We start from the raw sequence: 23,903 nt of genomic DNA, 5'->3' as shown, positions 1-23,903 counted from the left end.
TAACCTGCATTGGAAAATAAAATCGACTTCCTCATCCATGGCAAAGAATAGAAAAAATGCATCAGAATGTGTTTTTAAGTACATTCTTTTAAAAGTAATAGGCACTCTCCCTCAAGAAAAGTTTAACGTACACTGTACATGTACATTTAGCAGCACTGTTCATCAACTTCTTACCAGAGCATTTGTTGTTACAAACCAGACATAAAAAGTAAACCTTTTTAAAACTAAAGAGCACACAGAGGTTTATCATACTGTACACAGGTGATTTCGACATACACAAACCTATGAAGCACCCCAATACATGGGTTGTATTGAGGTTTATCATACTGTACACAGGTGATTTCGACATACACAAACATATGAAGCACCCCAATACATGGGTTGTATTGAGGTTTATCATACCGTACACAGGTGATTTCGACATACACAAACATATGAAGCACCCCAATACATGGGTTGTATTGAGGTTTATCATACCGTACACAGGTGATTTCGACATACACAAACCTATGAAGCACCCCAATACATGGGTTGTATTGAGGTTTATCATACCGTACACAGGTGATTTCGACATACACAAACATATGAAGCACCCCAATACATGGGTTGTATTGAGGTTTATCATACCGTACACAGGTGATTTCGACATACACAAACATATGAAGCACCCCAATACATGGGTTGTATTGAGGTTTATCATACCGTACACAGGTGATTTCGACATACACAAACCTATGAAGCACCCCAATACATGGGTTGTATTGAGGTTTATCATACCGTACACAGGTGATTTCGACATACACAAACATATGAAGCACCCCAATACATGGGTTGTATTGAGGTTTATCATACCGTACACAGGTGATTTCGACATACACAAACCTATGAAGCACCCCAATACATGGGTTGTATTGAGGTTTATCATACCGTACACAGGTGATTTCGACATACACAAACATATGAAGCACCCCAATACATGGGTTGTATTGAGGTTTATCATACTGTACATAGGTGATTTCGACATACACAAACATATGAAGCACCCCAATACATGGGTTGTATTGAGGTTTATCATACCGTACACAGGTGATTTCGACATACACAAACATATGAAGCACCCCAATACATGGGTTGTATTGAGGTTTATCATACCGTACACAGGTGATTTCGACATACACAAACATATGAAGCACCCCAATACATGGGTTGTATTGAGGTTTATCATACCGTACACAGGTGATTTCGACATACACAAACCTATGAAGCACCCCAATACATGGGTTGTATTGAGGTTTATCATACCGTACACAGGTGATTTCGACATACACAAACCTATGAAGCACCCCAATACATGGGTTGTATTGAGGTTTATCATACCGTACACAGGTGATTTCGACATACACAAACATATGAAGCACCCCAATACATGGGTTGTATTGAGGTTTATCATACCGTACACAGGTGATTTCGACATACACAAACATATGAAGCACCCCAATACATGGGTTGTATTGAGGTTTATCATACCGTACACAGGTGATTTCGACATACACAAACATATGAAGCACCCCAATACATGGGTTGTATTGAGGTTTATCATACCGTACACAGGTGATTTCGACATACACAAACCTATGAAGCACCCCAATACATGGGTTGTATTGAGGTTTATCATACCGTACATTGGTGATTTCGACATACACAAACCTATGAAGCACCCCAATACATGGGTTGTATTGAGGTTTATCATACCGTACACAGGTGATTTCGACATACACAAACCTATGAAGCACCCCAATACATGGGTTGTATTGAGGTTTATCATACTGTACACAGGTGATTTCGACATACACAAACATATGAAGCACCCCAATACATGGGTTGTATTGAGGTTTATCATACCGTACATAGGTGATTTCGACATACACAAACCTATGAAGCACCCCAATACATGGGTTGTATTGAGGTTTATCATACTGTACACAGGTGATTTCGACATACACAAACATATGAAGCACCCCAATACATGGGTTGTATTGAGGTTTATCATACTGTACACAGGTGATTTCGACATACACAAACCTATGAAGCACCCCAATACATGGGTTGTATTGAGGTTTATCATACCGTACACAGGTGATTTCGACATACACAAACCTATGAAGCACCCCAATACATGGGTTGTATTGAGGTTTATCATACTGTACACAGGTGATTTCGACATACACAAACATATGAAGCACCCCAATACATGGGTTGTATTGAGGTTTATCATACCGTACACAGGTGATTTCGACATACACAAACATATGAAGCACCCCAATACATGGGTTGTATTGAGGTTTATCATACCGTACACAGGTGATTTCGACATACACAAACCTATGAAGCACCCCAATACATGGGTTGTATTGAGGTTTATCATACCGTACACAGGTGATTTCGACATACACAAACATATGAAGCACCCCAATACATGGGTTGTATTGAGGTTTATCATACCGTACACAGGTGATTTCGACATACACAAACATATGAAGCACCCCAATACATGGGTTGTATTGAGGTTTATCATACCGTACACAGGTGATTTCGACATACACAAACATATGAAGCACCCCAATACATGGGTTGTATTGAGGTTTATCATACCGTACACAGGTGATTTCGACATACACAAACATATGAAGCACCCCAATACATGGGTTGTATTGAGGTTTATCATACCGTACATAGGTGATTTCGACATACACAAACCTATGAAGCACCCCAATACATGGGTTGTATTGAGGTTTATCATACCGTACATAGGTGATTTCGACATACACAAACATATGAAGCACCCCAATACATGGGTTGTATTGAGGTTTATCATACCGTACACAGGTGATTTCGACATACACAAACCTATGAAGCACCCCAATACATGGGTTGTATTGAGGTTTATCATACCGTACACAGGTGATTTCGACATACACAAACATATGAAGCACCCCAATACATGGGTTGTATTGAGGTTTATCATACCGTACATAGGTGATTTCGACATACACAAACATATGAAGCACCCCAATACATGGGTTGTACTACACCCTGTCATCACCTTTACTACCTTACTAATATTGTACTTCAATCAGGGGAAAACAAACTTTTCAAACAGTTGCCCCTCTGAATGACTACTGGCCATAGGGTCAATTTTCCACCAATCAAAAAGTCGGAGATACTGGAAACACGTCTTGAAGTTCCTGCCGACACCCACAACGCTCCCGGTTGGGATATGGCACATATTGAGCCTGTTTGTTTCACACGGATCTTGATCGAGATCAGTGATCTGATGCTGAGCCAACCACCTTTGGGATCACTGATCGAGATCCAGATCCGTGTGGAACAAACCGGCCCCTTGATTCACCCGCATCATTAAAACGTTTCACCACAAGGACACCAGCTACATCCCCCTCACAAAGTAAGCCATACTTCATCTCATCATTCCAAGTCAGTTTTCAGTGAATGACTCGTCACCTTCAGTAGTTACAATAGAGATTATGCATTTAGGTGTCCCCAAAGGCCAAGAGCTAAGTATCACTGGCATAGGATCGAGTAAACCTTTAGTGCATTCATTTTAACTAAATTAAAATGACAGACACAGCCTAGAAGCCAGCAACGCATAGCATCTACACAAATTACACTTAACATGCATACAACCATCAGTTTTGTCCTTGAACATGAGGAAAATATAGCATAACAAAAAATCTCCCGCCAAAAATTCCATTGTAATTTTCAACAAAGTACAGAATACGGATGGCGTATGTGCTTACATAACTCATTAGCTCAAATGTGCAACAAAACACATTTAGTGCTACAGGTAGCCCACAGGTCCAACAGAAATCTGTTGGTCATTCCATGCCAAATCATCCAGCAATTGTGAATTAACCAGTTCAAGCAGAGATGAAACATTTTGTACATAACGTCAGGAAGGCTTAATGAATCAGGAGCAGTGTTGACCGTAGCCCACAGAATCAAAAGTCATTTCAAGATACCAGCCGTTGTGTAATACAAACTTACTCCCTTTTCCCAATTCCCTGTCAATATAATTGGCTACTTTCTGGAGATTTCAAGGTGACGTGACAAGGACACAAAACTATAAGAGTCCAATGGGTGGCAGTGAGTGTACATAGCCTGCCTCGAGATGTACAACCTCAAAAGAGGCTATGAGTGTGAACTGGAACAAAGCGACTCAACAAAGTGTTGTCCGAGTTCCAAAGTAAAACTAAAGCCATTAATTTAGACGAGTAAACTTTTTGATTGGTTCAAACCTTGTTACCGTTGCTGAGCTCTGTCTGTTTCGCTTCACGTGCTCTCTGTGCCTTCTTGCGCTGTTGCAAGAAGACTCTCAAGAAGAGAGCGGCAAACACGATCAGCACGCCGAGCACACCGACAACGGTCACGGGGTGTCCGTAGATGAGGCAGGACAGGAAGATGGCCAGCCCGCTCCGGGTGGTCATGATGATGACGAAGACGACCGCCCCAAACTGCGAGATGGTGTAGAAGATGAACAGCTGACCCGTGGCCGAGCACAGCGACAGCAGCAGCACGTGGAACATGAAGGTGGGGTAGTTCAGCATGAACCCCATCCCGTAGGTGAAGCCGCCTTGACTCACCAGCGACCAGCTGGTGAAGACACAACTGAAGAGATTCACTCCAAACATCATCTGCATGCTGGACATGTTGTACTGCTTGTACAGCTCCGCCTGCCAGTTGGAGGTGAAACTGTCAAACATCATGTACCCGATGAGGATGATCACCCCCGAAAAGGTCGTCTCTGTAGTGGGCCCAGTTGCCTCTTTACCCTGAGAGAGGAGGAACATGGTCACGCCGGCCGAAATCATGGCGGCCGTCACGTACTCAAAGTATTCAAACGACTTGCCCGAGACCACCTTCCCCATCAGCATGACGGGGATGATCTTGGAGGCCTTGGCCAGCACCTGGGTAGGGAAGCTGACAAACTTGAGGGCCTCGTACTGGCACCAGCTGCTCATGACGTTGGACAGGGAGCAGTAGGAATACCTGTAGAGGGGAGCGGTGTGCCGGGGCTGTCGGGTGGCAAGTATGATCAGGCCGGCCGCCGTGAAGGCCAAAATGCGGTTCATGAAGACCAGGAACTGCGAGTTAGCAAATTTCTCCCCGGGGTTGCTCTCGTCTTTGCCGTATTCGTGTTTCATGATGCGCTCCTGGAGAACACCCCAGGTGAGGTACGATCCTTGTAGACCAACCACACAGGAGACAAGGACCAAGGCTCGGTTATGCTAAGAAAACAAAAAAAGGTAAAAGGCCAATAACAACATACATTTTGATCATTTTCCAATCAGAAGTTTGGTGATACCATTCGTCCTTGTGAATACAAATGTATAACTCTTTACTCAATGAACCACTTTGGTATTCCACCAAGGTATGCCCGAAATGGAACGTGTCAGTGGTCATCAGAGAACAGCAAAACAATGAGCAATGTCAGCGCTACCAATGCGGTCATATGCCAACTCACACACGCAGAACATGTTCAAGCTCGCATGCCTTGTTCTGAGATGACATTGCTTTTCTGAAACACCAAACTTGCTCGTTGTAACAGGCTCTATTTCAGTACAAATAAATTTTTTTAATTATAAGACACGGATTTATAGTGGAAGGCGCTATAACGAACAAGACAGGGTCCACAAAAAATGTTTGGTATACAATGTAACGATTTTCAGTCATTGCCTGCACAGACTCATTCCGAACTCCAGCCCCTTCAAATGTGTGTTGGCCTAGCCCACAAAGTGTTTCGGTTTGAGGATTTGGGGCTAACACTTATATGAAAAAGATGAAGTTCAAAACAATGAAATTCCTGCATTTTGCTCAACGGAGGTTCACCTCCTTCCATGTTCCAGCTTGGAGGTAGTCCTCAATGGGAGTATCAGTATTCCTTGAGTCCTGTGACATGTAGCATAGTTATACTGTTGGTAAAATGGCACTTTAATAAATGGGCCGCATCGGGAACCAGTCTTAGACAGTAACACTGGCAGTGGATACATGTCCAAAGTCGCCAACGTAATCTCAGGTAAGCATTTTGGAAGACGATCAAAATTAGTGACATCATCAAAGAATTCTGCAAGTTAAGTCACAAATGTTATGGTCTATCTGCGTATTTATTGTCTGTTTCTGTGATTTTTTTTTGTGTTCAAATCCCCCAGCTTTGTAGCGATTATCTTGCGAAGTTTTCTGCATCGGAATCGCCATGTCACATATACCATATGCATATACCATAGGAATAAAAACACCTACTCAGCAGCCGGTTGACATGACCGCCTGTGGCCATGCCGACAATGAACGATACAGGCATAACAGGCCCTGCCTCATGCTTGCCGCTGTTCCTTAAAGAGCATGATTTTCCTCATATTACCATCAGTTCTAATGATGTTTCTATTATTTCAAGCAAATTTTGAATGTTCGGCTAAAGTGCAAAGAATATTTGGGAGTCTGGGGGATATTCAGTATTTCCAAATGTCCAGCAAACTGGTGTTCATTACAGTGGCGTTCCACTGTTTTTCTTTTCTTAATTTCAAAAGCGTCCCTCTTTCTTGTTACCTTAGGTGGTTCTGGGACCTTTCCTTTTATCCCTCCTTCCTCGATGCTTGCTTTCTCTTCATTGCCAGCCACACACACACGGATGGTCTTAAACATGCAACTATGGCCTGCCAAGAGAAAAAATTAAATCAGTGAGGTCTTAAACATGCAACTATGGCCTGCCAACAGAAACAAATAAATCCCTGAATAAGACATCCAGCTCAGTCAACACAGAGCAATCTCCAAAGGACAAATTGGACCATCAACACCCACAGCCTGACACACTTGTTGCTGGCACATGTTCCCAGTAAATTCAACACAGAACACTACTCGTATTTGCAAATATGTAGAGCTACCTCTTTGGAGTGACAAACAACAAGAAGTAAGGTATTAATACTTGCTTTGGGGGTTGGCTTAAATAAGTAATTTGATTTGCGAGAGCAGGGGTCCTTTGTTCACATGGTCTGGAAGATATGTTTCATGAAACACACCGACTGGAAATTGGATAGCCCACTGGTTGCAAGAGGTAATGTCCCCCATACAACCATTCTACGAACAACAGATTTGGAGAGATTTTGTCTGAATGATAGCAGTGGCTAAGACTGGTTCCCTCTGTACGTTCCAATGGAGGAATTGGAAACCGTGTGCAGTGTCATTTTTTCTGCTGCTTGGACTGGCCAGTGAGCTATCCAGATTTTTTACATGGAGTTCGGTGTTTTTCGCAGAATTCGAGAGTAACAAAAAACATTTGTTCTGAGTTCATTCTACATTTTTCTACGCTACATGTCCTGCATGTGTTTTTTGATGGAAACAAACCAAACAGTTCTGCAATGATAAGTTGAAACAATCTGCATGTACTTGAGGCATTAATGTGCACAGTATTCAAGGACTCTTTTCAATGTGTCAAACCTTGTCAGGATACTCACAGCACTCAGTGTTTTCAAACTTTTAATAATGACATTGTGAAGATATGTTTATTTCAGTTGATCATTTTGTGAAATCCAGCCCAAATGAAACCTAGACAAACAGCTGGTCTACTGATTTTTTTTTAGATTGTTGTTGCTTTGTGTTTCATGCATTTTATTTTCAAAAAACAAACAAAAAAAACACCCCAAAACAAAAACAACTCACATGGTGTTCAGGACAACTTTTTACATCACATTTAATTTCTATTCATCACTCTTTAATCAGAAAAAGAAATGCAGCAGAAAAAAAGACAAGCTGACTTCAGTCGAAATCATGGGCAAATATTTGCATACTGGTGTGTCTGAGCCAAATGATATAAAATAAAAATTTGTTGGACGGTCAACATTAATTATAAGGTTGTATACAAAGCATCCCCAAACAATTTGAACTTGTTAATTTCAATGCATTAATTACAGAGGAAAGATATCTTATACGAATGTTGTATGTTAATTGTGAAAATATTGAGCATATTAGTGAACAGGCAAAGTGCAGGTGGAGTCAGTTTGTGTGTTCTGTGACATGACAGCTGTTGTGCAGATGCTGAAATATTCACTATCCTTTACAAATGTTAATTAGTTGTTTGAATATTAGTCACCCACATCAAAGCTTTACAGTTCCCATGGTCTATTAGCCTTGCCCTTGGGCATCATCAAGAGGGGAAAAGCTTTTCCTGATGGGGGAGGGGGGGTCGTCAAAGCACTCGTCAGAAACAAATTGAAAAAAAAAACACATGGCACACAGTGGAAGGTTGTTAAAAGCAGGTATATCAGTGGTATTCCCAAGAAATTTGGTAATTTTCACACCCTTTCCTCCTTTTTTTTACATTTTCTTTTTCCTTTTTCTGTCTTTCTTTTCTTTTTTCCTCCCCACTTTTTTCCGACGGAAGGTGGGAGGGAAGACAAGTGCAACAACTCTTCTCTCATAACGGCCATGGACTTTACAAAAACTTGCTGCTTGGTGTGCATAATATTAAGAGAACTGTGCTGCACATGTTATGTTACGTGTTAATACAATGTGCATGTTATTTCACATGTAAGTGAAGCTTCAGTGGCTTAAGTCTAGTCAGAAAGTTTCTACACGTTAACCAGAACTCATTGACCACTTTGGGTGAAAGCCAATTACAGTGCAGTATATGAGTACATGTATGAAGCATTTAGACTATAAGACAAACAAGCATGGTCAGAATTCAAGCCGGCAAATTTCAAAGAGTAGCCAAAGATTTGGCTATAATGCACAATTTTGCAACCATTTAGGCTGTGTCCGAAATGGGCTTCCAGAGCTACGGCTAGGTCTATTGTCTACGCGTCTCCACACATTTCCAACGGAGCAATTCGGATGCAGCTTTTCTGTAGTGCTCAGTACATATTATTTTCTGGCCAACTGCTCAGGATTGCAGTCAGTGTCTGTAAATATTTGCCATTTGGGAACCACTGGGACTAAACGCTGTAACCTTGATTAACAGTGTGGAATAACAGGAAACACTGCAAATGGTATAATGTGCATGTAACAAGTCTGCATAACGATTGTGTGCTAACAACAGTTTCTGTAAACCGGAGTTAGACTTGAGTACAGACAGCTTATGTCAAACAGAGTGAAAACTTACTATGAGGTTACTAAGGCATTTGACTGCCGTCTAACTTGCTGTTTAGTAGTAACAAACACATAATTGTTCAAAGCTGTAATAGCTAGTAATCTCCTAACCTCAAATCCACAAAGCAATTCGACATGGTGCAGTAAGACAATGATGCATTCTTTATGTGCCGTCTAGCGTTAAAAAATGATACATGTACATAAAATCCTGTGTTGAACAGGCTTCTGCAGCAAACCAGGACTTGAATTTGACGTCCTAACCCTGTAAATGTTATATTTCAAGCACTGTAACCTTTCAGAGAGTAAGCAACAGAAATATGCAAAAAGAGGAATTTTACTCATTTCAACCTTTTTTCTTTGCCAAATACCATATGTGCTCTTTTTTATACCGTAGTTGCCTTTTGACAAACACATCAACTAGCTTTCTAAAACTTGCATTACAAGATGAGATGATGTGCGGAAATCTATATGTGAGCAGAACATTAAAACATCAAAGGTTCAAGCCTGGCATGCAAGGTGAGTGAGATGAAGAAGCAGCGTGAAGGAATTGGGGGATTCTTGCTCCTACCGTTCTCACCTCCCCGCTCGAGGTAGCCAGAGCGCTTGACATACCGGATGATCAGCCAGGCCGGCAGGCAAACCGAGCCATAGCCCAGGATGTTGAGGGTCAGCCGTACCAGCCAGAAGTCAGTCCAGTCAGCTTGGGCGGCTTTGGCATCAGCACCAGCCGCTGGTCCCACCGGTCCAATGGGCGCCGGGTTCTTAAGGGCTGCGTGGGAGGCATGGATCCAGACTGCCGCAACCAAGACTATCACCAACATGACAGCACTGCCACAATGGACTGCCATGGTGAACTCAGCTATCAACACGGTTTTCAAGTTTAAGTCAAATTATGAGTTATGAATAATTGATTCAATTCACTATATGGAAATTTTGAATTGAATCCTATTGCAGGAGAAAATATTGAACATGAAATGTCTTTCAATACATAACATGAAAAGGTCCTTTTTCACAAATATAACAACCCCAAGATAATATTTATATTTATCAGTAGGTCGACATAAAAAAAAACACACCACACCCTTACTGTCAGTCTGTTGGCTTATCTTGTAACTGTGTGGTAAAGCAGGAATACCAATACATATGCAGACTCAAAACAAAGGTTTCAACAAGTCCACAACCCACTGAACAGGTTAAAAAGTAATTTAAGTTAGAGTTGAGATTTCTACAGCCCTCTCCCCATTTTTTCATCCATAAAGGATTCTCACTTCCCCCACCCCCCTCCCCAAAAAAAGTGGTAGGCCTTGGGCCTGGCATGCCTGGTCATTTATAGAACTTTTCAGACCATGATTGGGTTTGTGCGCAGGCTGTCAAGTGGCGTCTATATGTGGAATGCTTCCCCCCCCCCCAAAAAAAAGGGCAACATGTTGGTCCCAAGCTTAGCTAGATACGCATTACAGCTGGGCCTAGGCCTACTGCCATTGACTGCCACTGGTCAAGCTTGCTTTGCATCATTAGGCCTACCAAGACTACCTTAAAGTTAGGCGCGCCTATGTACCCCCAGAACTGTGGGGTCCAACGTCCGCCCCGCGCCCCGCTTCCACGTAGGAGCGGGGTGGACATCGGACCCACAGTTCCGGGGGTAGGCTTACTGTCTCAGCTAGGCATACTTTCTTAGCCTTGCTCAGTTGCAAAAAACGGTTGAAACAACCGACAACAAGGTCCACAGCAACCTTACCTTCCTTTACCGAACTTAGTTATCAGACTAACTTAGACAGCACAGGGGAAGGCTCACAGATGAAATTTACGAAGTTGTGTGAGTCATGGCGAGAGGCAAAGACGATAGAGACTACTTCAAGTCTTTCCGGCGACAAGCGTAGACGTGGCTAGCCAGCTCTCAGCCGGATGAACAAAACCGACGCTGGTAATGTTTACCCGGTTTACCATTGCACTGTTGCATGCTAGGCGTAGCTATGTGCACGTCTTGTACGGACGGACTGCATGGAGATGGTGCCGTACGTGGAATTGGAAGTACAGTGTCGGCTGGTCTGGGCATGTAGTCTGGGTTCAGATCAATATCGTCCAAGTCGTATCTGACAGAGTGTAGCGACGGTTAGGGATTAGACAGGGCTGACTACATGTATTAGGAAATTGGTGGCGCCCTCAAACCGCGGGAAATCTGGAAATCTTGGATCAAGCAATTGACCCCTGATCTTACATGTCTTCTTGCAGTTTGAACTGTAGCCTAGGCCTAGTTTTTTTACTAGTAGTAACGTTTCCAGAGTTGTAAGTTCTTTTCAAACTTCAAATTTACGTTATCAGGCAGAGAAAATAGTAACATGTCAGCAAAAGTAAAATCTAAAGTGAATTCAGCATTCAAGATGAATGGCTTGTCTCTGCGCAGGTGAGTCGTGTGAGTTGCAGTGTGACATGATTGATTGATCGATCATGATTGAATGTGATGTTGATGTGATCGTGTGATGGAAGGCTGCCTGTCACCCTACTTCGAGAACTCAAAGTCACTACTCCGTCATACTCCGTGTGAGTATGATGGAGTAGTGACTTTAAGTTCTCGAAGTACCATCATGCCAGTCATCAGTCATGCATCATGCCAATCAAAATGTTAACTGGTGAATGAGTCATCCTGGTCATGAAACAGTCATACATGTAGGCCCCTACATGTACATGTACTTTGTTAGTTTGTTACATCATATTTCATGCTGGCCCCATAGTACATGCCCTAACCTAACGTTGTTATATCTCTTTGTTACTTTGAATTTATAATGACAGTGATGCCATCAAGTACTTGGTTGAGGCTCTGGGATCAGTGGATGATGTACGTGAGAGAGATGACTGCTTGGAGCGAATCATTGAAGCTGTCCAGAAGCAGCCGCGTAAGTTTGCCTTAACATCCCAAATTCAATTTGCCTTTGATGGCTCATTGAGTGCCCATTTGGGAAAGAGTTCCAAACACAGACATCACTTAATACCCGGTACACAAACACCATGAGATTGGTCTGAAAAATTCTGAAAGCATAAGTATGCACTCCAACATTTCGCCCGCTAAATTTGGCATTATGAATGACCATACATCTATAAAGAATTCTGACCTCAGTTTGCCTTTTTATCATTAAAATTCCAGGGGTATTAGTGTTGTGTTCTCAATTTATGACAATTTTTTCTTTAGAGCAGCATTTGCAATAAATGTACAGAATGGCTAATTTTTATTTGAGAAATACAGAAATACAGTAACCCTAACTTGCTTTTTAATAAGGCAGACAACCTTTGTCATACATTTGGTTTAATTTTCCAGCACGTTTAAAATTAATTGTGGTGAGCTGAACTACAAAAGTTGCATACCATGAAATTGAAAGTGACACTCTTTTTTCTCCACACATGGCACAGTGGCATCATCACTGGTATCCATGGAAACACTCAAGGCAGCCATAGATGAGTGCAATGAGGGAGAGGTAGAAGAGAGCGAGAGGGCGTTTGCTGTCATCGATGCGTTCACCGTCCCCAGGTTCACATACAACCATGACAGAAAGAAATTCCTCAAGTGAGTGAGCAAGAATTTCTTTTTCTTCAAATCCATGTAGAGATTTGATCACTGAGTCACATATCCTCTGACAATCAAAAAACACAGAATGGGTCATTTGCCAACAGTGACTTAAACCCAACCATATGCAATATTGACGTGCCAAAAAAGGCTAAAATAATGGGAGACATTGAGACACTTGTTGGTTGCAAACATACCGGTCCTTTTTACCAGTTCTGAGCATGCGCGCATTGTTCTGAGCATGCGCAATACTTTTAAAATGGACTAGTGTGTCATCATCGTCTCAAAGTCTTCCATTGACTTGTTTCAACTTTGCCACAATGACATATCTACGCTGTGGCCCGTTCCAGTCAAAAGTCCTCTCAAAATGAAGGTAAGAAAGGTTTGTGAGGCAAAACAGGCCTACACAGCCCAGACAATGAACTGCAAAATTTCGTCTTTTTTTGTAGTACACGTGAAAATGTTTCGTAATTTTCCTGTATAAAAACTGTGCATTTGTGTCTCTTGGCTTATGCGTGTACCTTAATCCCTTGCTCTAGGCTTTATGAGGTGACTGTATGAAATAAAATCACATTATACTATGCGCTTTGTCAGGGACACTGTGGCATAAGGCATTTTGTATGGGGTGTGAATTGGTGTTTTACTTAACCTGCACACGAATGGTATTCGTTTAGTGCACACACCGGCCATCCTAAGGCTCGTTCATAGTTCAGGCGATTGCCAGGCCAAGCAAATTTGATGGCACAAAAGGTTTACAGCAACATTTACTTGAGCTGAAATTTGTTGAACTTTGTTGCAAATTCGTGATGTGAAAATTTGATCTGATGTCACAAAAATCATACTTTAGTTGACTGTTGTGCCATGAGCCAGCCTTAACAGTAAAAAGGCAACTTTTCCTCGCTGGCCACTTGCACCGAATTCTTTATACTCCTGTCTGTGCATTCTTTGAGCATGTGAACATTACCAAGTGGTGAACACTTTGCACCAAGGACCTGAAACACCTGTTAGATAACTCACGTTAAGCGAAGTCAATTTATGCTCAATTGGTGGAGTCACCCCTTTCGGTGTCTTGTTTGATAGAGGCTCACTCGGAGTGTAGTTGACAGTCTGTGCAGATAAATAATAGACCAACCACTATGACTGGCTCGCTGGGAGAAATGCAACAGGAATCAGACTTTAAACAATTTTTGTAAAATTCATTTGGAACAGTATACAAAAATATTTTGGGTAACCTTCAAATACAAAGGCTTCTTTCTACCCTTTAACTCAGTGATCTTTGTTCTTGTATAGGAAGTAAGTTGATGACTTTTTTCATTTTTTGAAGGAACAACTCGGTTCCCTGCCTCCATCCTGGTGCCCAGGCTAAAGCTGACCTATTCCTTGAGCGTTACACATTGCTACACCAACGGACGTCCCGCCACAGTCTGTTCACTCCACCAGTGCCTGGGGCTATCACAGATAACAACACCAGGAAATTTCAGGTGCTGTATGGTCTGGGTCATTTTTTACTGTTTCATATTTTCTTCCCTCCGTTTTCAGGTTGATTGTTCTGCTGAATTGATTCATTGAATTGTTGGCTACATTGCTTTGTTGGGCTGTTTGCTCTTAAAGTCTGGATGAAATGAATTGTGACTGTACACTTGTACCAAACAAAAAATCTGATTTTAGTTGGTATTCGTTACACCCCTCAGATGTAATTTTGGCCAGATTCAAGGCTTTAAACGTTTGGATTGTTGGTGTTTTGGCGTTCTATCTTTTGGTGGACTTTTTATTATTATTATTTATTATTTACTTAGCCATTCCTCATAAATATAACAAGAAAGGCTTGGAGCAGCAAAAGTAAAATACTATGATCCAAGGACCTGCTGTCCCAATAAGACAAATATTTAAACAATTAACTAGGGAACGATTAACATTAAAACTTTAAAACAATAAACATTTGTTAAAGACATACTTTCATTCGATATACATAGTTTAGAATAGTAAACATTAGTAGAGAAAAGTAAAAAATAAAATCAGTAAAAAGGTTATAAGTTAAAGCATAGCCAAAAAAATTAAACAGTTTAAAATAATCAGGCGTAAAAACTAGCGAGACGAAACTGTAGCATCAACTATGACAAGGAGAAGGAATTGAATAATAACACTCAGTGAAACAAAAACTCTTTCAAGCTCTTAAACCATGAATTTAGTGGAGTTGTCACAAGATCTATGTGTAGTTGTTTAGGCAGTTCATCCCAGAGCCTTGGAAATGCGTGGATTGGAGAAAATGTAAACGCTGAGTTCTGGAGACAAAATAGGTAAATCTGACATCATCAGTATGCCTGCAGTTAACTGTAATGAGCCTAGATATAATCTTTCTCTTAACCTGGCCATACAAGGACTTCGCCACAAACGAAATGAACAAATAATTCCTACGTGATTCTAGCGTTTGCCAGTTAAGTTTAGCTAATCTCTCCTGATAAGACATTTCCATTCTACGCTGCTTTAGAATAATACGTGAAGCTCTTCTTTTAATCTGTCCCAGTATATCAACAAGATTTGTCGTGTATAGGTTCCACACTGGTTGTCCATACTCTAAGAGTGGTAAAACCAAGGACTTATACAAGCAAAGAAAAGTTCGTGACAAAATACCTCTAGACATACTGGGTAAAAATCCTAACATCTTGTTTTCTCGCGAGGTAACATAACTGATACGGCTCGACCAAGTTAATCGGCGGTTGAGTAAAATTCCTAAATACTTAGCCTCATCTACAGATTCCAGAGTCAGAGAATTCAGTGTGTACATTGGTTGAACAGAATTCGATTGACTGGAAAATCAGACCACTTTACTCTTAGCCGGACTTCTGTAGCCTATAGAGGGTTTGCATGGCTGCCATCTTGCAGGTCGGTGCTTTTGTTTCTCAGGATATGCAAAAATGAGGTTTCCATGTGGAACAAAAGAATTGTCCTTCAAGATGGCTACCATGCAAGCCTTTGTATAGATGTCCTGTTTACTAATGTTGCAAGTGGTAGCCATAGTCAAGGCCAAACTAGTTTCAGGCACAAATTTTTACCTGAAAGTAAAAAATTTTTGCTCACGTGTACGTATAGGTGTAAGCTCGTGTATCTACACGTAGATTGCAAAATGTACCTAAAATGGCCATTTTGCCTTGAGAAAGATTCTTCTAGGATTGAAACGTCAGGCCCTCCTTATTTTGTAAAGTTATCTTTGGGGAAAAAATGAAACTTTTATGTATTTTTTAATCACAGCTTAAACCTGTGGAATTTCTGTTGGGAAGCACTGCTAAACTGGGAGAAATTATCGTGCTGGGCATGCTCACTCAACTCAAAGAGGTAAAACAAAGTTTCTCTGTCTTCTCGCACATTAATAGCAGCTTTTCTTCAGCACAGTCCTGAACTCTACACTTTATCGGAATTTGAGTTGCATCACGCTTAAATTTCCAGCAAGTAGAAATATTATAAAACAATTGCCTCACTGGTTGCGACAAAAGGAGCTGTAAATAATATAGAGTGCATATGTTTTGATACACAAAAATATGAACCCTTTTTGTTGATGTAATGTGGCGTGGGATCAGTTCACAGTTCTTGTTTTCTTGTGGTGTGATTGTAGCTTGTGAAATGAAGTATGCAGAAGCTGCCAACTTCTTTCTTTCTCTTCAGGGCAAGTTTTTCCTGGAAGATCCCACTGGAGCTGTTCAGCTTGACCTCAGCAAAGCAATATCCTTTGAAATCCAAAGAGATGCATTAACCTCACCTCCATGAACATTTTTAGAAACGACTGTCTTGAGTTGTACAAAAATTCAACGAATGCAGTAACCTAGTGCCTCATTAGAATGGTACTTGGGACACTAAACTTCAGTGTAACGTTATTGTAGTTGGGCTGTCCTTACTTCAACCATAAATATCCTGAGAGAAGCTGTTTTTGACACACAAGTATCGATACATGGTGAAAAGGCCCTTGTGAGAGGACCTGCCAGAGTAAACCCAGTGTGATTCGAAAGTCTATGTGTTAGAACTTTCTTGATCAAAGAAATTGTCTAAAATAATGTTTTCCTGTTTCAGAGCTGATTATTTGAGTTTGTACATTCTTCAAATGCATGTTTCTCAAAAGGTTTCTCATAAAAATTCAGCTCTGATGCTTGATAACAATAAACGTTGGAATTCAAGTCGGCTTTTCAGAAGCAACTCTGAGAGTAAAGACCAAGACCCATTTTCATGTACTTCCACTTGTATACTCACACCTTTTGAACTAGCTTTCATAAGCAAACTGCTCTGAACACCACGTAAATAGTTGGTGACCAGTCAACTTTCAAAAGGACTTTTGTATTCCTTTGACGATCCGTGTACCAGTTCCACACCGGTCTGTTCACTGAGAACTGTTTTGTGTTAGCAGAGGGGTGGTATGAAGACCAGGTCTTTCACATCACAGCGTTCGGTTTCCCTCCCCCCGAATCAGCAGAGGCTACCAGGCATGTATCTACTACTTAGTTGGAGTGACCTGTCGTGACTTACAGGGATGTGGCGATTTATCAATACACCGATAAATGCGATAGAAGAAATCCACAGTGCTGCATCATGAAATGAACTTTTAAACTTTGGGAAGAAGTCGTTATTCACAAGTCAGCTATATTGAATTGAAAAGAAGGTTTTGCTTTCATTTTGGAAACCCGAGAGTAGAAATGAAAGTGATGAAATAAAAATCAATGCCAGTTCATGTTGGTGCATAACTTGTTACATCTAAATGTTTTGAACCACATGTTGGAAAAAATGAAAATGACACTTGGAACCCCAATTAGTCTGGCACCACCCCATTTAACAGATTACATTGAGTGAGGTAGAATCAGGGAACATGGCTCCACCATGAATGAGGTCTATTTATAGGCAACTGATATTTCATGACGTGTGCCTTCATCTGGAAATGACAGTTAAAACCGTCGGCTTGTAGCAAGTTTTCGGATGTTATTGATGTGTATGTCATGACTGCATACACAGCATGTGCATAAAAAAAATTAATTCTTCTGTTTGACCCCAACACTGGATTAGTCCACCTTGCTAATTTTTATTCAAAAATTTTGGTTTTTTGCTAAAGTGAGTAAAAGTGTGCCATTTGAAGCTTATAATGACTGCAGTGAGTATGTTTCCCTCAGGATTATTCAGCACTTTCCTGGTCTCTTACAAAAAGTTCTATATTTTTTCCAGTGTTGAAAACTTAATACCCAGTACTTTCGTAATTGTGTTATTTTGCAATTAGAGCATATTTTGGCAGTGTGAACTTCTTTGGGGGTCCCTCTTCAACCTGTGCTAAGTCCTCAGCCAAGCTCCTAGACATAGAGAAAGACAACGAGGACGCCATGTTTGTTTTTGTGTCGGACATCTGGCTGGACCAGCTGCGAGTCCGTGAGAAGCTCAACACGCTCTTCAACGGCTACTCAGAGATGCCACCAACCTGTTTTGTCTTCTGCGGGAGCTTTACCTCCAAGCCGTACGGGAGCAACCACGTCAAAACTCTGCGAGGTATGGGAAAACTCGTCGGGAATCAGCCAGTTCTGTATTCCATTGGCACATGCCCAGTACGTGGCTATTTGGGAACAGCTTTGTGCACTTGATAGTCTGTTCTATTAGTGCAGCTATACGCTGGCTCACATGTGTGCATTGTTACCGGACGACCTTGGCTTTCTGAAATACCAAACTGGCTAATTGATGCCCTCCATTAGACTGAATTATTTGGAATCTTTCCTTGTTGAAGTGGTCCAGAAATCCGGTCAAAGCATCTGGAGCAATGTTGTAGTTGAGACTCTTTAAGACTATCACAAGCCCATTATAAGACTACCAGTCGGAATTCAATTAGGTCATTAAATATTCAAATGAATTCCAACAAAATCATTAATTTGTCATCGATCACTTTGTTACTTGTGACTAGTCTTGTGTCTGGTCTTGTGATGGTCTTGTGTCTGGTCTTGCGTCTGGTCTTGTGACTGGTCTCAGCTACAACATTGGCGATTGTAATGTACTTCAAGTGAGGGAAATGCCTCTATAACGCATTCAAAATGCAAAATTGGTTTGCTTTACTTTGGTGGTTAAAGGACAGCGACAACTATTGCTTTACATGGGGCTTGAGTTGCCTAGTTTTGTAAATGACAACAAGATGTCTTAAATTTACATCGCTGTATTGACTTTGATGATGTGCAGAATGTCCTTACCAAAACCATGAAAAGAAAGAAAGTAACTCTTGTGAAGGATTATGCTCAGGAAGTGTTTCTTCCGTCCCTGCAGAGTCACTACAATCTCTTGGTGACATGTTGGCAGAGTATCCCACCCTGCTTCAGAGCAGTCGGTTCATCTTTGTTCCTGGACCACAAGATCCCGGACCAGCGGCAATTCTGCCTAGGTATGAATTGGGACTTCAAACTAATCAGTGATAAATATTTCACAGCGTACTTTAAAGCAAAGCACTGGATTGACACATCATACAGAACATCAAAAGGGTAAGGTTCCCATTCCCATTCCAGAGAACTTAAGGTGTGCCAGTTTTTAGGAGAAATCTTTGCCTCATAACAAGGCAGTGTCTCACCAAGAATGTAGGGGACAGAAACTTACTCGTTTTCTTTCACACAAGGGTACATGATACATATCATCCATCGTACGTTGCTAAGTGAAACGGAAGTAGCATTTGTTATAACAGCAATTATGTCCAAAAGGGAAAGAACACCTCTTTGCATTCACGAGGTATATTGATATTTGCCCTTGCCAATTCATTGGTACTTGATTAAAAAAACTGCTAAGCATTCTATGGCAAAATGCTTTGTGCTTTCGGTCATGTCATTGCATCAGTACATGGACTTCAGAGTGTGTTGATTGGTCAACTCACTATACCTCTGGAATGGTATGCTTTTGTTGAGCGCGTGAAAGGTGCAAAGTGCTGGCAAGCACTTTGATCGAAGAAGTCATGAAAAAAGACAAGATGTGATCACATGAGAGGTTTTGCTTTTTTTTTGTCTTAATACTCAGGCCTCCCATTCCAGAAGTGATCACGGAAGAGTTTTGTCGTAAAGTCCCTTCCGCCATATTCACTACAAACCCATGCAGGTAAGCATAGATAAAACAAATTAAAAATTCCGTACAAAGATTCTCCATCGTGACAGCATATTGAAGTTAAAGGCAACAGAATTTCCAAGGACATCATGGCAAGTTTTTTTTTAATTTCCTCGATGAAAATTTTTGCATTATAAAATAATAGGTATACATGTATTTGCACTGTAGTTGATGTGTGTTTTGGGCCAGCATGGTTGAACTGATTAACACTGAAATTGCTTGGCCCCAAAATGTTGGCGCTTTGCAGTAACAGGCAAGAAGCTTAAATTTGTGCGACTGGTACTTGCTTGCTGGTGGTTTCAAACTTAGTTTTGATAAGCAAGTAAATGTGGCGAGCAGTGCCATAAAACTAATCAATCTGTGTGCTAATGGAGACATGGAATTTAAATACGAAGCACTTTATTTCAAAGAAACTGATGTGTATTTCAGTTTTTGCATCATCATACACAATTCATAAAATCAGACCCATCATTTTCACAGTTGAAGTTTCTAAAAGGTATCAATCTGATGGGTCAATGTAAACACACCAAGACTGGGACTTCTGAACTACAAAACGCTGCTTTTTAAAAGTGGCTGTCACATGAGCGCCTTGAACGTTCGCAGAGGCAGTGACCTTTGCCTGCTGTAATTTTCTTGTTGCTCCGTTGTTAGGATACAGTACTGCACCCAGGAGATTGTTGTGTTTCGAGAGGACATCGTCATGAAGATGTGCCGGAACTGCATCCGTTTCCCGGACAACAGTGCAGAAATTCCCAATCACGTGAGTAGCAGGAATGCGAAAGCTTGTGTTGAAATCATATTTTTATGTCAAAAATACGTGTAGGTACTCTCTTGAGATCAAGTGATAGCAATCGGAAGAAGTTCAATTTCCATCCTAGATGAGTCTTAGTAACGCTGTATTTATCGCTAATTCTAATCAGTGCCAAATAACTCTGTGACAAGGCAGACACAGTTTTATTTTCCTGTGTATGTTGGCAAGAAGTTTGTGGCTCCCACTCGTATCTTGCATTGCAACTTCACCTGCATAACTGTTTATAGTAGAGACTCGTTCTTAGATTTGAAGATAGCTGACTTCACTGCAAGTTCACAGTTCACCAACTGTTTACATTTTAACTGTAGGTTTACTCACTCTGTTTTTTTTTTCAGTTTGTCAAGACGGTAGTCTGCCAGTCCCATCTCTGCCCTCTCCCCCTCCACGCATCCCCGATCTACTGGTCCTACGACAATGCCATGAGACTCTATCCCCTGCCAGATCTGGTCGTGTTTGGGGACAAGTACGACCCCTTCACCATCAGCAACGCAAATTGCAAGTGTACCAATACGGTAAGCCTCTTTAAAAGTCTGAATAAGGTACCTCGGTGTTATATTTGCATAAAATGAACTGAGCCTCAAGACGTAAGCATTCAGTGCATCAAGTCTTCAAGGTGTGTTTGTTTGGTTTTTTTTTTCAGGGTTCTTTTTCCAAAAGTGGTTTTGGCTTTAAGGTGTACTACCCCCAAACTAAGGAGATCGAGGACAGGTAATGTATAAATTCCAATGGTATCTTGTTTGTGTTTATGTTGTTGGTCGTTGTATTAGTTAATGTAAGAAGGGAAAAAATCGGACATTTACTAGTGGAGACATAGACGAAGAGTGAGGGTTTGTAGGTACACCTGTGAAATCAATGTCTTCTAAAAAAAACAGTGAAATGTTTCAAATCTTACTTAAGGGAGACATCCAAGTTCCAGAAAAGTGAATTGTTCTTCCCGAGCTTCTGAATATTTTTTGAATGAAGAGGTTTAATAGTCCATGATGTGAATTTTTTTTACTTTGGTGATCTTTTTTGCCAATTTCCACTCCTCATAAAAGGAAGAAACTTACCTTGCATGCCTTTTTGGTTTTTTCATCGGTTTCTCTCATTGAAAAGCACACTTCTAAACATTTAAAGTTTCCACGCTTTTCCTGACAAATGAGGGCGCTGTTGCTGTGAGGTAATGCAGGATGCTCCTCATTTTGGAATGTTTTGTTCAAACTGTTCACCCAATATTTGTTCATTGAAATCATTTGTGAGAAAACTTTGCTTGCAGTCCTGCTGGCTGCTTGTGTGTACAGATTGAAAAGCTTTATAATGCACTTATTTTATTTCTTTTCCAGCAAAATTGAAGATGACTAAAAGGCGGACCCAAACGAGGCAATTTGTCCCAGCCACAACCTCTAATGCTGTAGCTCCTCAATGCTGAGCCTAACCTTGTGTGCTTGCTTGTTAACCTTGATGCCCAGGATACAAGTTTCTCACCGTAGGACTCATTCTGTTAACTCCGCTGAAGGTTATTTTGTAAGAGGTACATGGTGCTGGGGTGAGATTGTCAGCATTTTTTCATCCGGATTTTCTCAATTTCAGGAAATTTAAATCTTTTTTGAAACTGAGTTTACAATTGAGGTGTTTTTGTGTACACTATAAAAATTGACATAGAATGCAAGAAATAGATATATTAAGGGGTGCCTGTAGGCAAATATAAATTTACACGTAAACTATAGACCTTCAGTTGCTGTGGGCTCTTAAAACCTCCGATGGTAATTCCGTGGATATATAATTTCCTCCAGTCTCACCCCAGATGGTGGAAAACATGTAAAGCATACATAACCAGGAATAATCAACAACAGCCTTGTTAGCAACATACCATTGTCTTTTGTTAGCAAACTCTTTATTTTGAAGGCCTGGTCTTGATGAATTGTGGCCTTATTTAAGGTCACAGCCTGTAGACATCTTTGTCTCACTCAATTGAAATCTTTTATAAGACCATGAAGCATTAACGATGCAGATGCCAACTCGTGAACCGGTGGATTTTTGTTCTTTTCTCCCCATGAATTACTTGAAGGGTTTGTCTGTAAATACAGTCAAATCTCGTTAATAAGAGGCCTTTTGGACTTGGCAAATTAACTTGTATTATCCAGAATGAAAGTATAAAAAAAAACCAAAAGACTGGAACCTAAAATTTCCTTGTCATGAGCAGAATCTTGTGTTAACTGTGGTCTTATTAACAAGGTTATCTTGACACTTTTTTTATTTTTCAGTTGACTCTGATTTTATCAATGCATGTCACCTTTTCAAATACTTGTTCATGAAAGAAACTGTCTTTTCTGTACATTTCAAAATGAAATAAAGCATGTCTTATGTTTGAAAAGAAATTGTTTTTGTAAAGTCACTGTTGTTAAATGCATCAGTTTAAATAAAGGGTAGCACCCTCATCTATGAAGATTGTTTGGAAACATGAATGGAATAAACATTGGTCTAAGACAATTTTTTTCACATGCACAAAATATGCCTTAGGTTAGTGTAAAAGGCAGCATTTATGGTGTTAAAAGGAGAGGTGCAAAGCCAGGGTTCCTTTGCAAATTGAAGTCTCTTATGGCTTCTTAGATGTTTATCTTATGTAAATAGTCGTGAAAATACTTTTATAGGACATTTCAGTACTTTATTCAACCAATCCCAATTGTGCATTTAAGGAGTATCTTCACTCTCCCAATTAAGGAGTATCTTCACTATCCCAATTGTGCAATTAAGGAGTATCTTCACTATCCCAATGGTGAAATTAAGGAGTATCTTCACTATCCCAATTGAGCAATTAAGGACTATCTTCACTACCCCAATTGTGCAAAGAAGGACGATCTTCACTATCCCAATTGTGCAATTAAGGAGTATCTTCACTATCCCAATTGTGCAATTAAGGAGTATCTTCACTATCCCAATTGAGCAATTAAGGACTATCTTTGCTATCCCAATTGAGCAATTAAGGACTATCTTCACTATCCCAATTGTGCAATTAAGGAGTATCTTCACTATCCCAATTGTGCAATTAAGGAGTATCTTCACTATCCCAATTGAGCAATTAAGGACTATCTTCACTATCCCAATTGAGCAATTAAGGAGTATCTTCACTATCCCAATTGTGCAATTAAGGAGTATCTTCACTATCCCAATTGAGCAATTAAGGACTATCTTCGCTGTCCCAATTGAGCAATTAAGGAGTATCTTCGCTATCCCAATTGAGCAATTAAGGAGTATCTTCGCTATCCCAATTGAGCAATTAAGGAGTATCTTCACTATCCCAATTGAGCA

The 23,903-nt window shown here is 40.7% G+C and overlaps 2 protein-coding genes across 3 annotated transcripts; one reads left to right on the top strand and one right to left on the bottom strand.

Moving 5' to 3' along the window:
- Positions 1-2,575: 2,575 nt before the first annotated feature.
- Positions 2,576-11,184, bottom strand: LOC110974266 (adenosine 3'-phospho 5'-phosphosulfate transporter 1-like). Of its 2 annotated transcripts, none has more exons than XM_022225792.2 (4): positions 10,892-11,184; positions 9,722-10,012; positions 6,619-6,725; positions 2,576-5,303 (listed from the first exon to the last, which is right to left on the bottom strand). In XM_022225792.2, exons 2-4 carry the CDS (start codon positions 9,999-10,001, stop codon positions 4,308-4,310), a joined length of 1,383 nt encoding a protein of 460 aa, XP_022081484.2. In that variant the 5' UTR covers positions 10,002-10,012; positions 10,892-11,184; the 3' UTR covers positions 2,576-4,307. The 2 variants fall into 2 exon arrangements, with proteins under 2 accessions (XP_022081484.2, XP_022081485.2); XM_022225793.2 differs by having other exon boundaries at positions 9,731-10,012.
- Positions 11,185-11,300: 116 nt separating this feature from the next.
- On the top strand, positions 11,301-23,051 carry pole2 (DNA polymerase epsilon 2, accessory subunit). The gene is made up of 14 exons (XM_022225790.2): positions 11,301-11,557; positions 11,944-12,047; positions 12,559-12,712; positions 14,037-14,193; positions 15,962-16,045; positions 16,373-16,429; positions 17,060-17,181; positions 17,964-18,226; positions 18,986-19,100; positions 19,721-19,798; positions 20,456-20,564; positions 20,951-21,127; positions 21,256-21,323; positions 21,938-23,051. Exons 1-14 carry the CDS (start codon positions 11,493-11,495, stop codon positions 21,954-21,956), a joined length of 1,572 nt encoding a protein of 523 aa, XP_022081482.2. The 5' UTR covers positions 11,301-11,492; the 3' UTR covers positions 21,957-23,051.
- The last annotated feature ends 852 nt before the right edge of the window (positions 23,052-23,903 follow it).

The sequence above is a fragment of the Acanthaster planci genome, linkage group LG01, assembly GCF_054643075.1.
Source record: "Acanthaster planci isolate LZ-2023a linkage group LG01, COTS_SCS, whole genome shotgun sequence".
NCBI classification, from domain to species: domain Eukaryota; kingdom Metazoa; phylum Echinodermata; class Asteroidea; order Valvatida; family Acanthasteridae; genus Acanthaster; species Acanthaster planci.
This window is presented reverse-complemented; position numbering and strand designations above follow the sequence as displayed.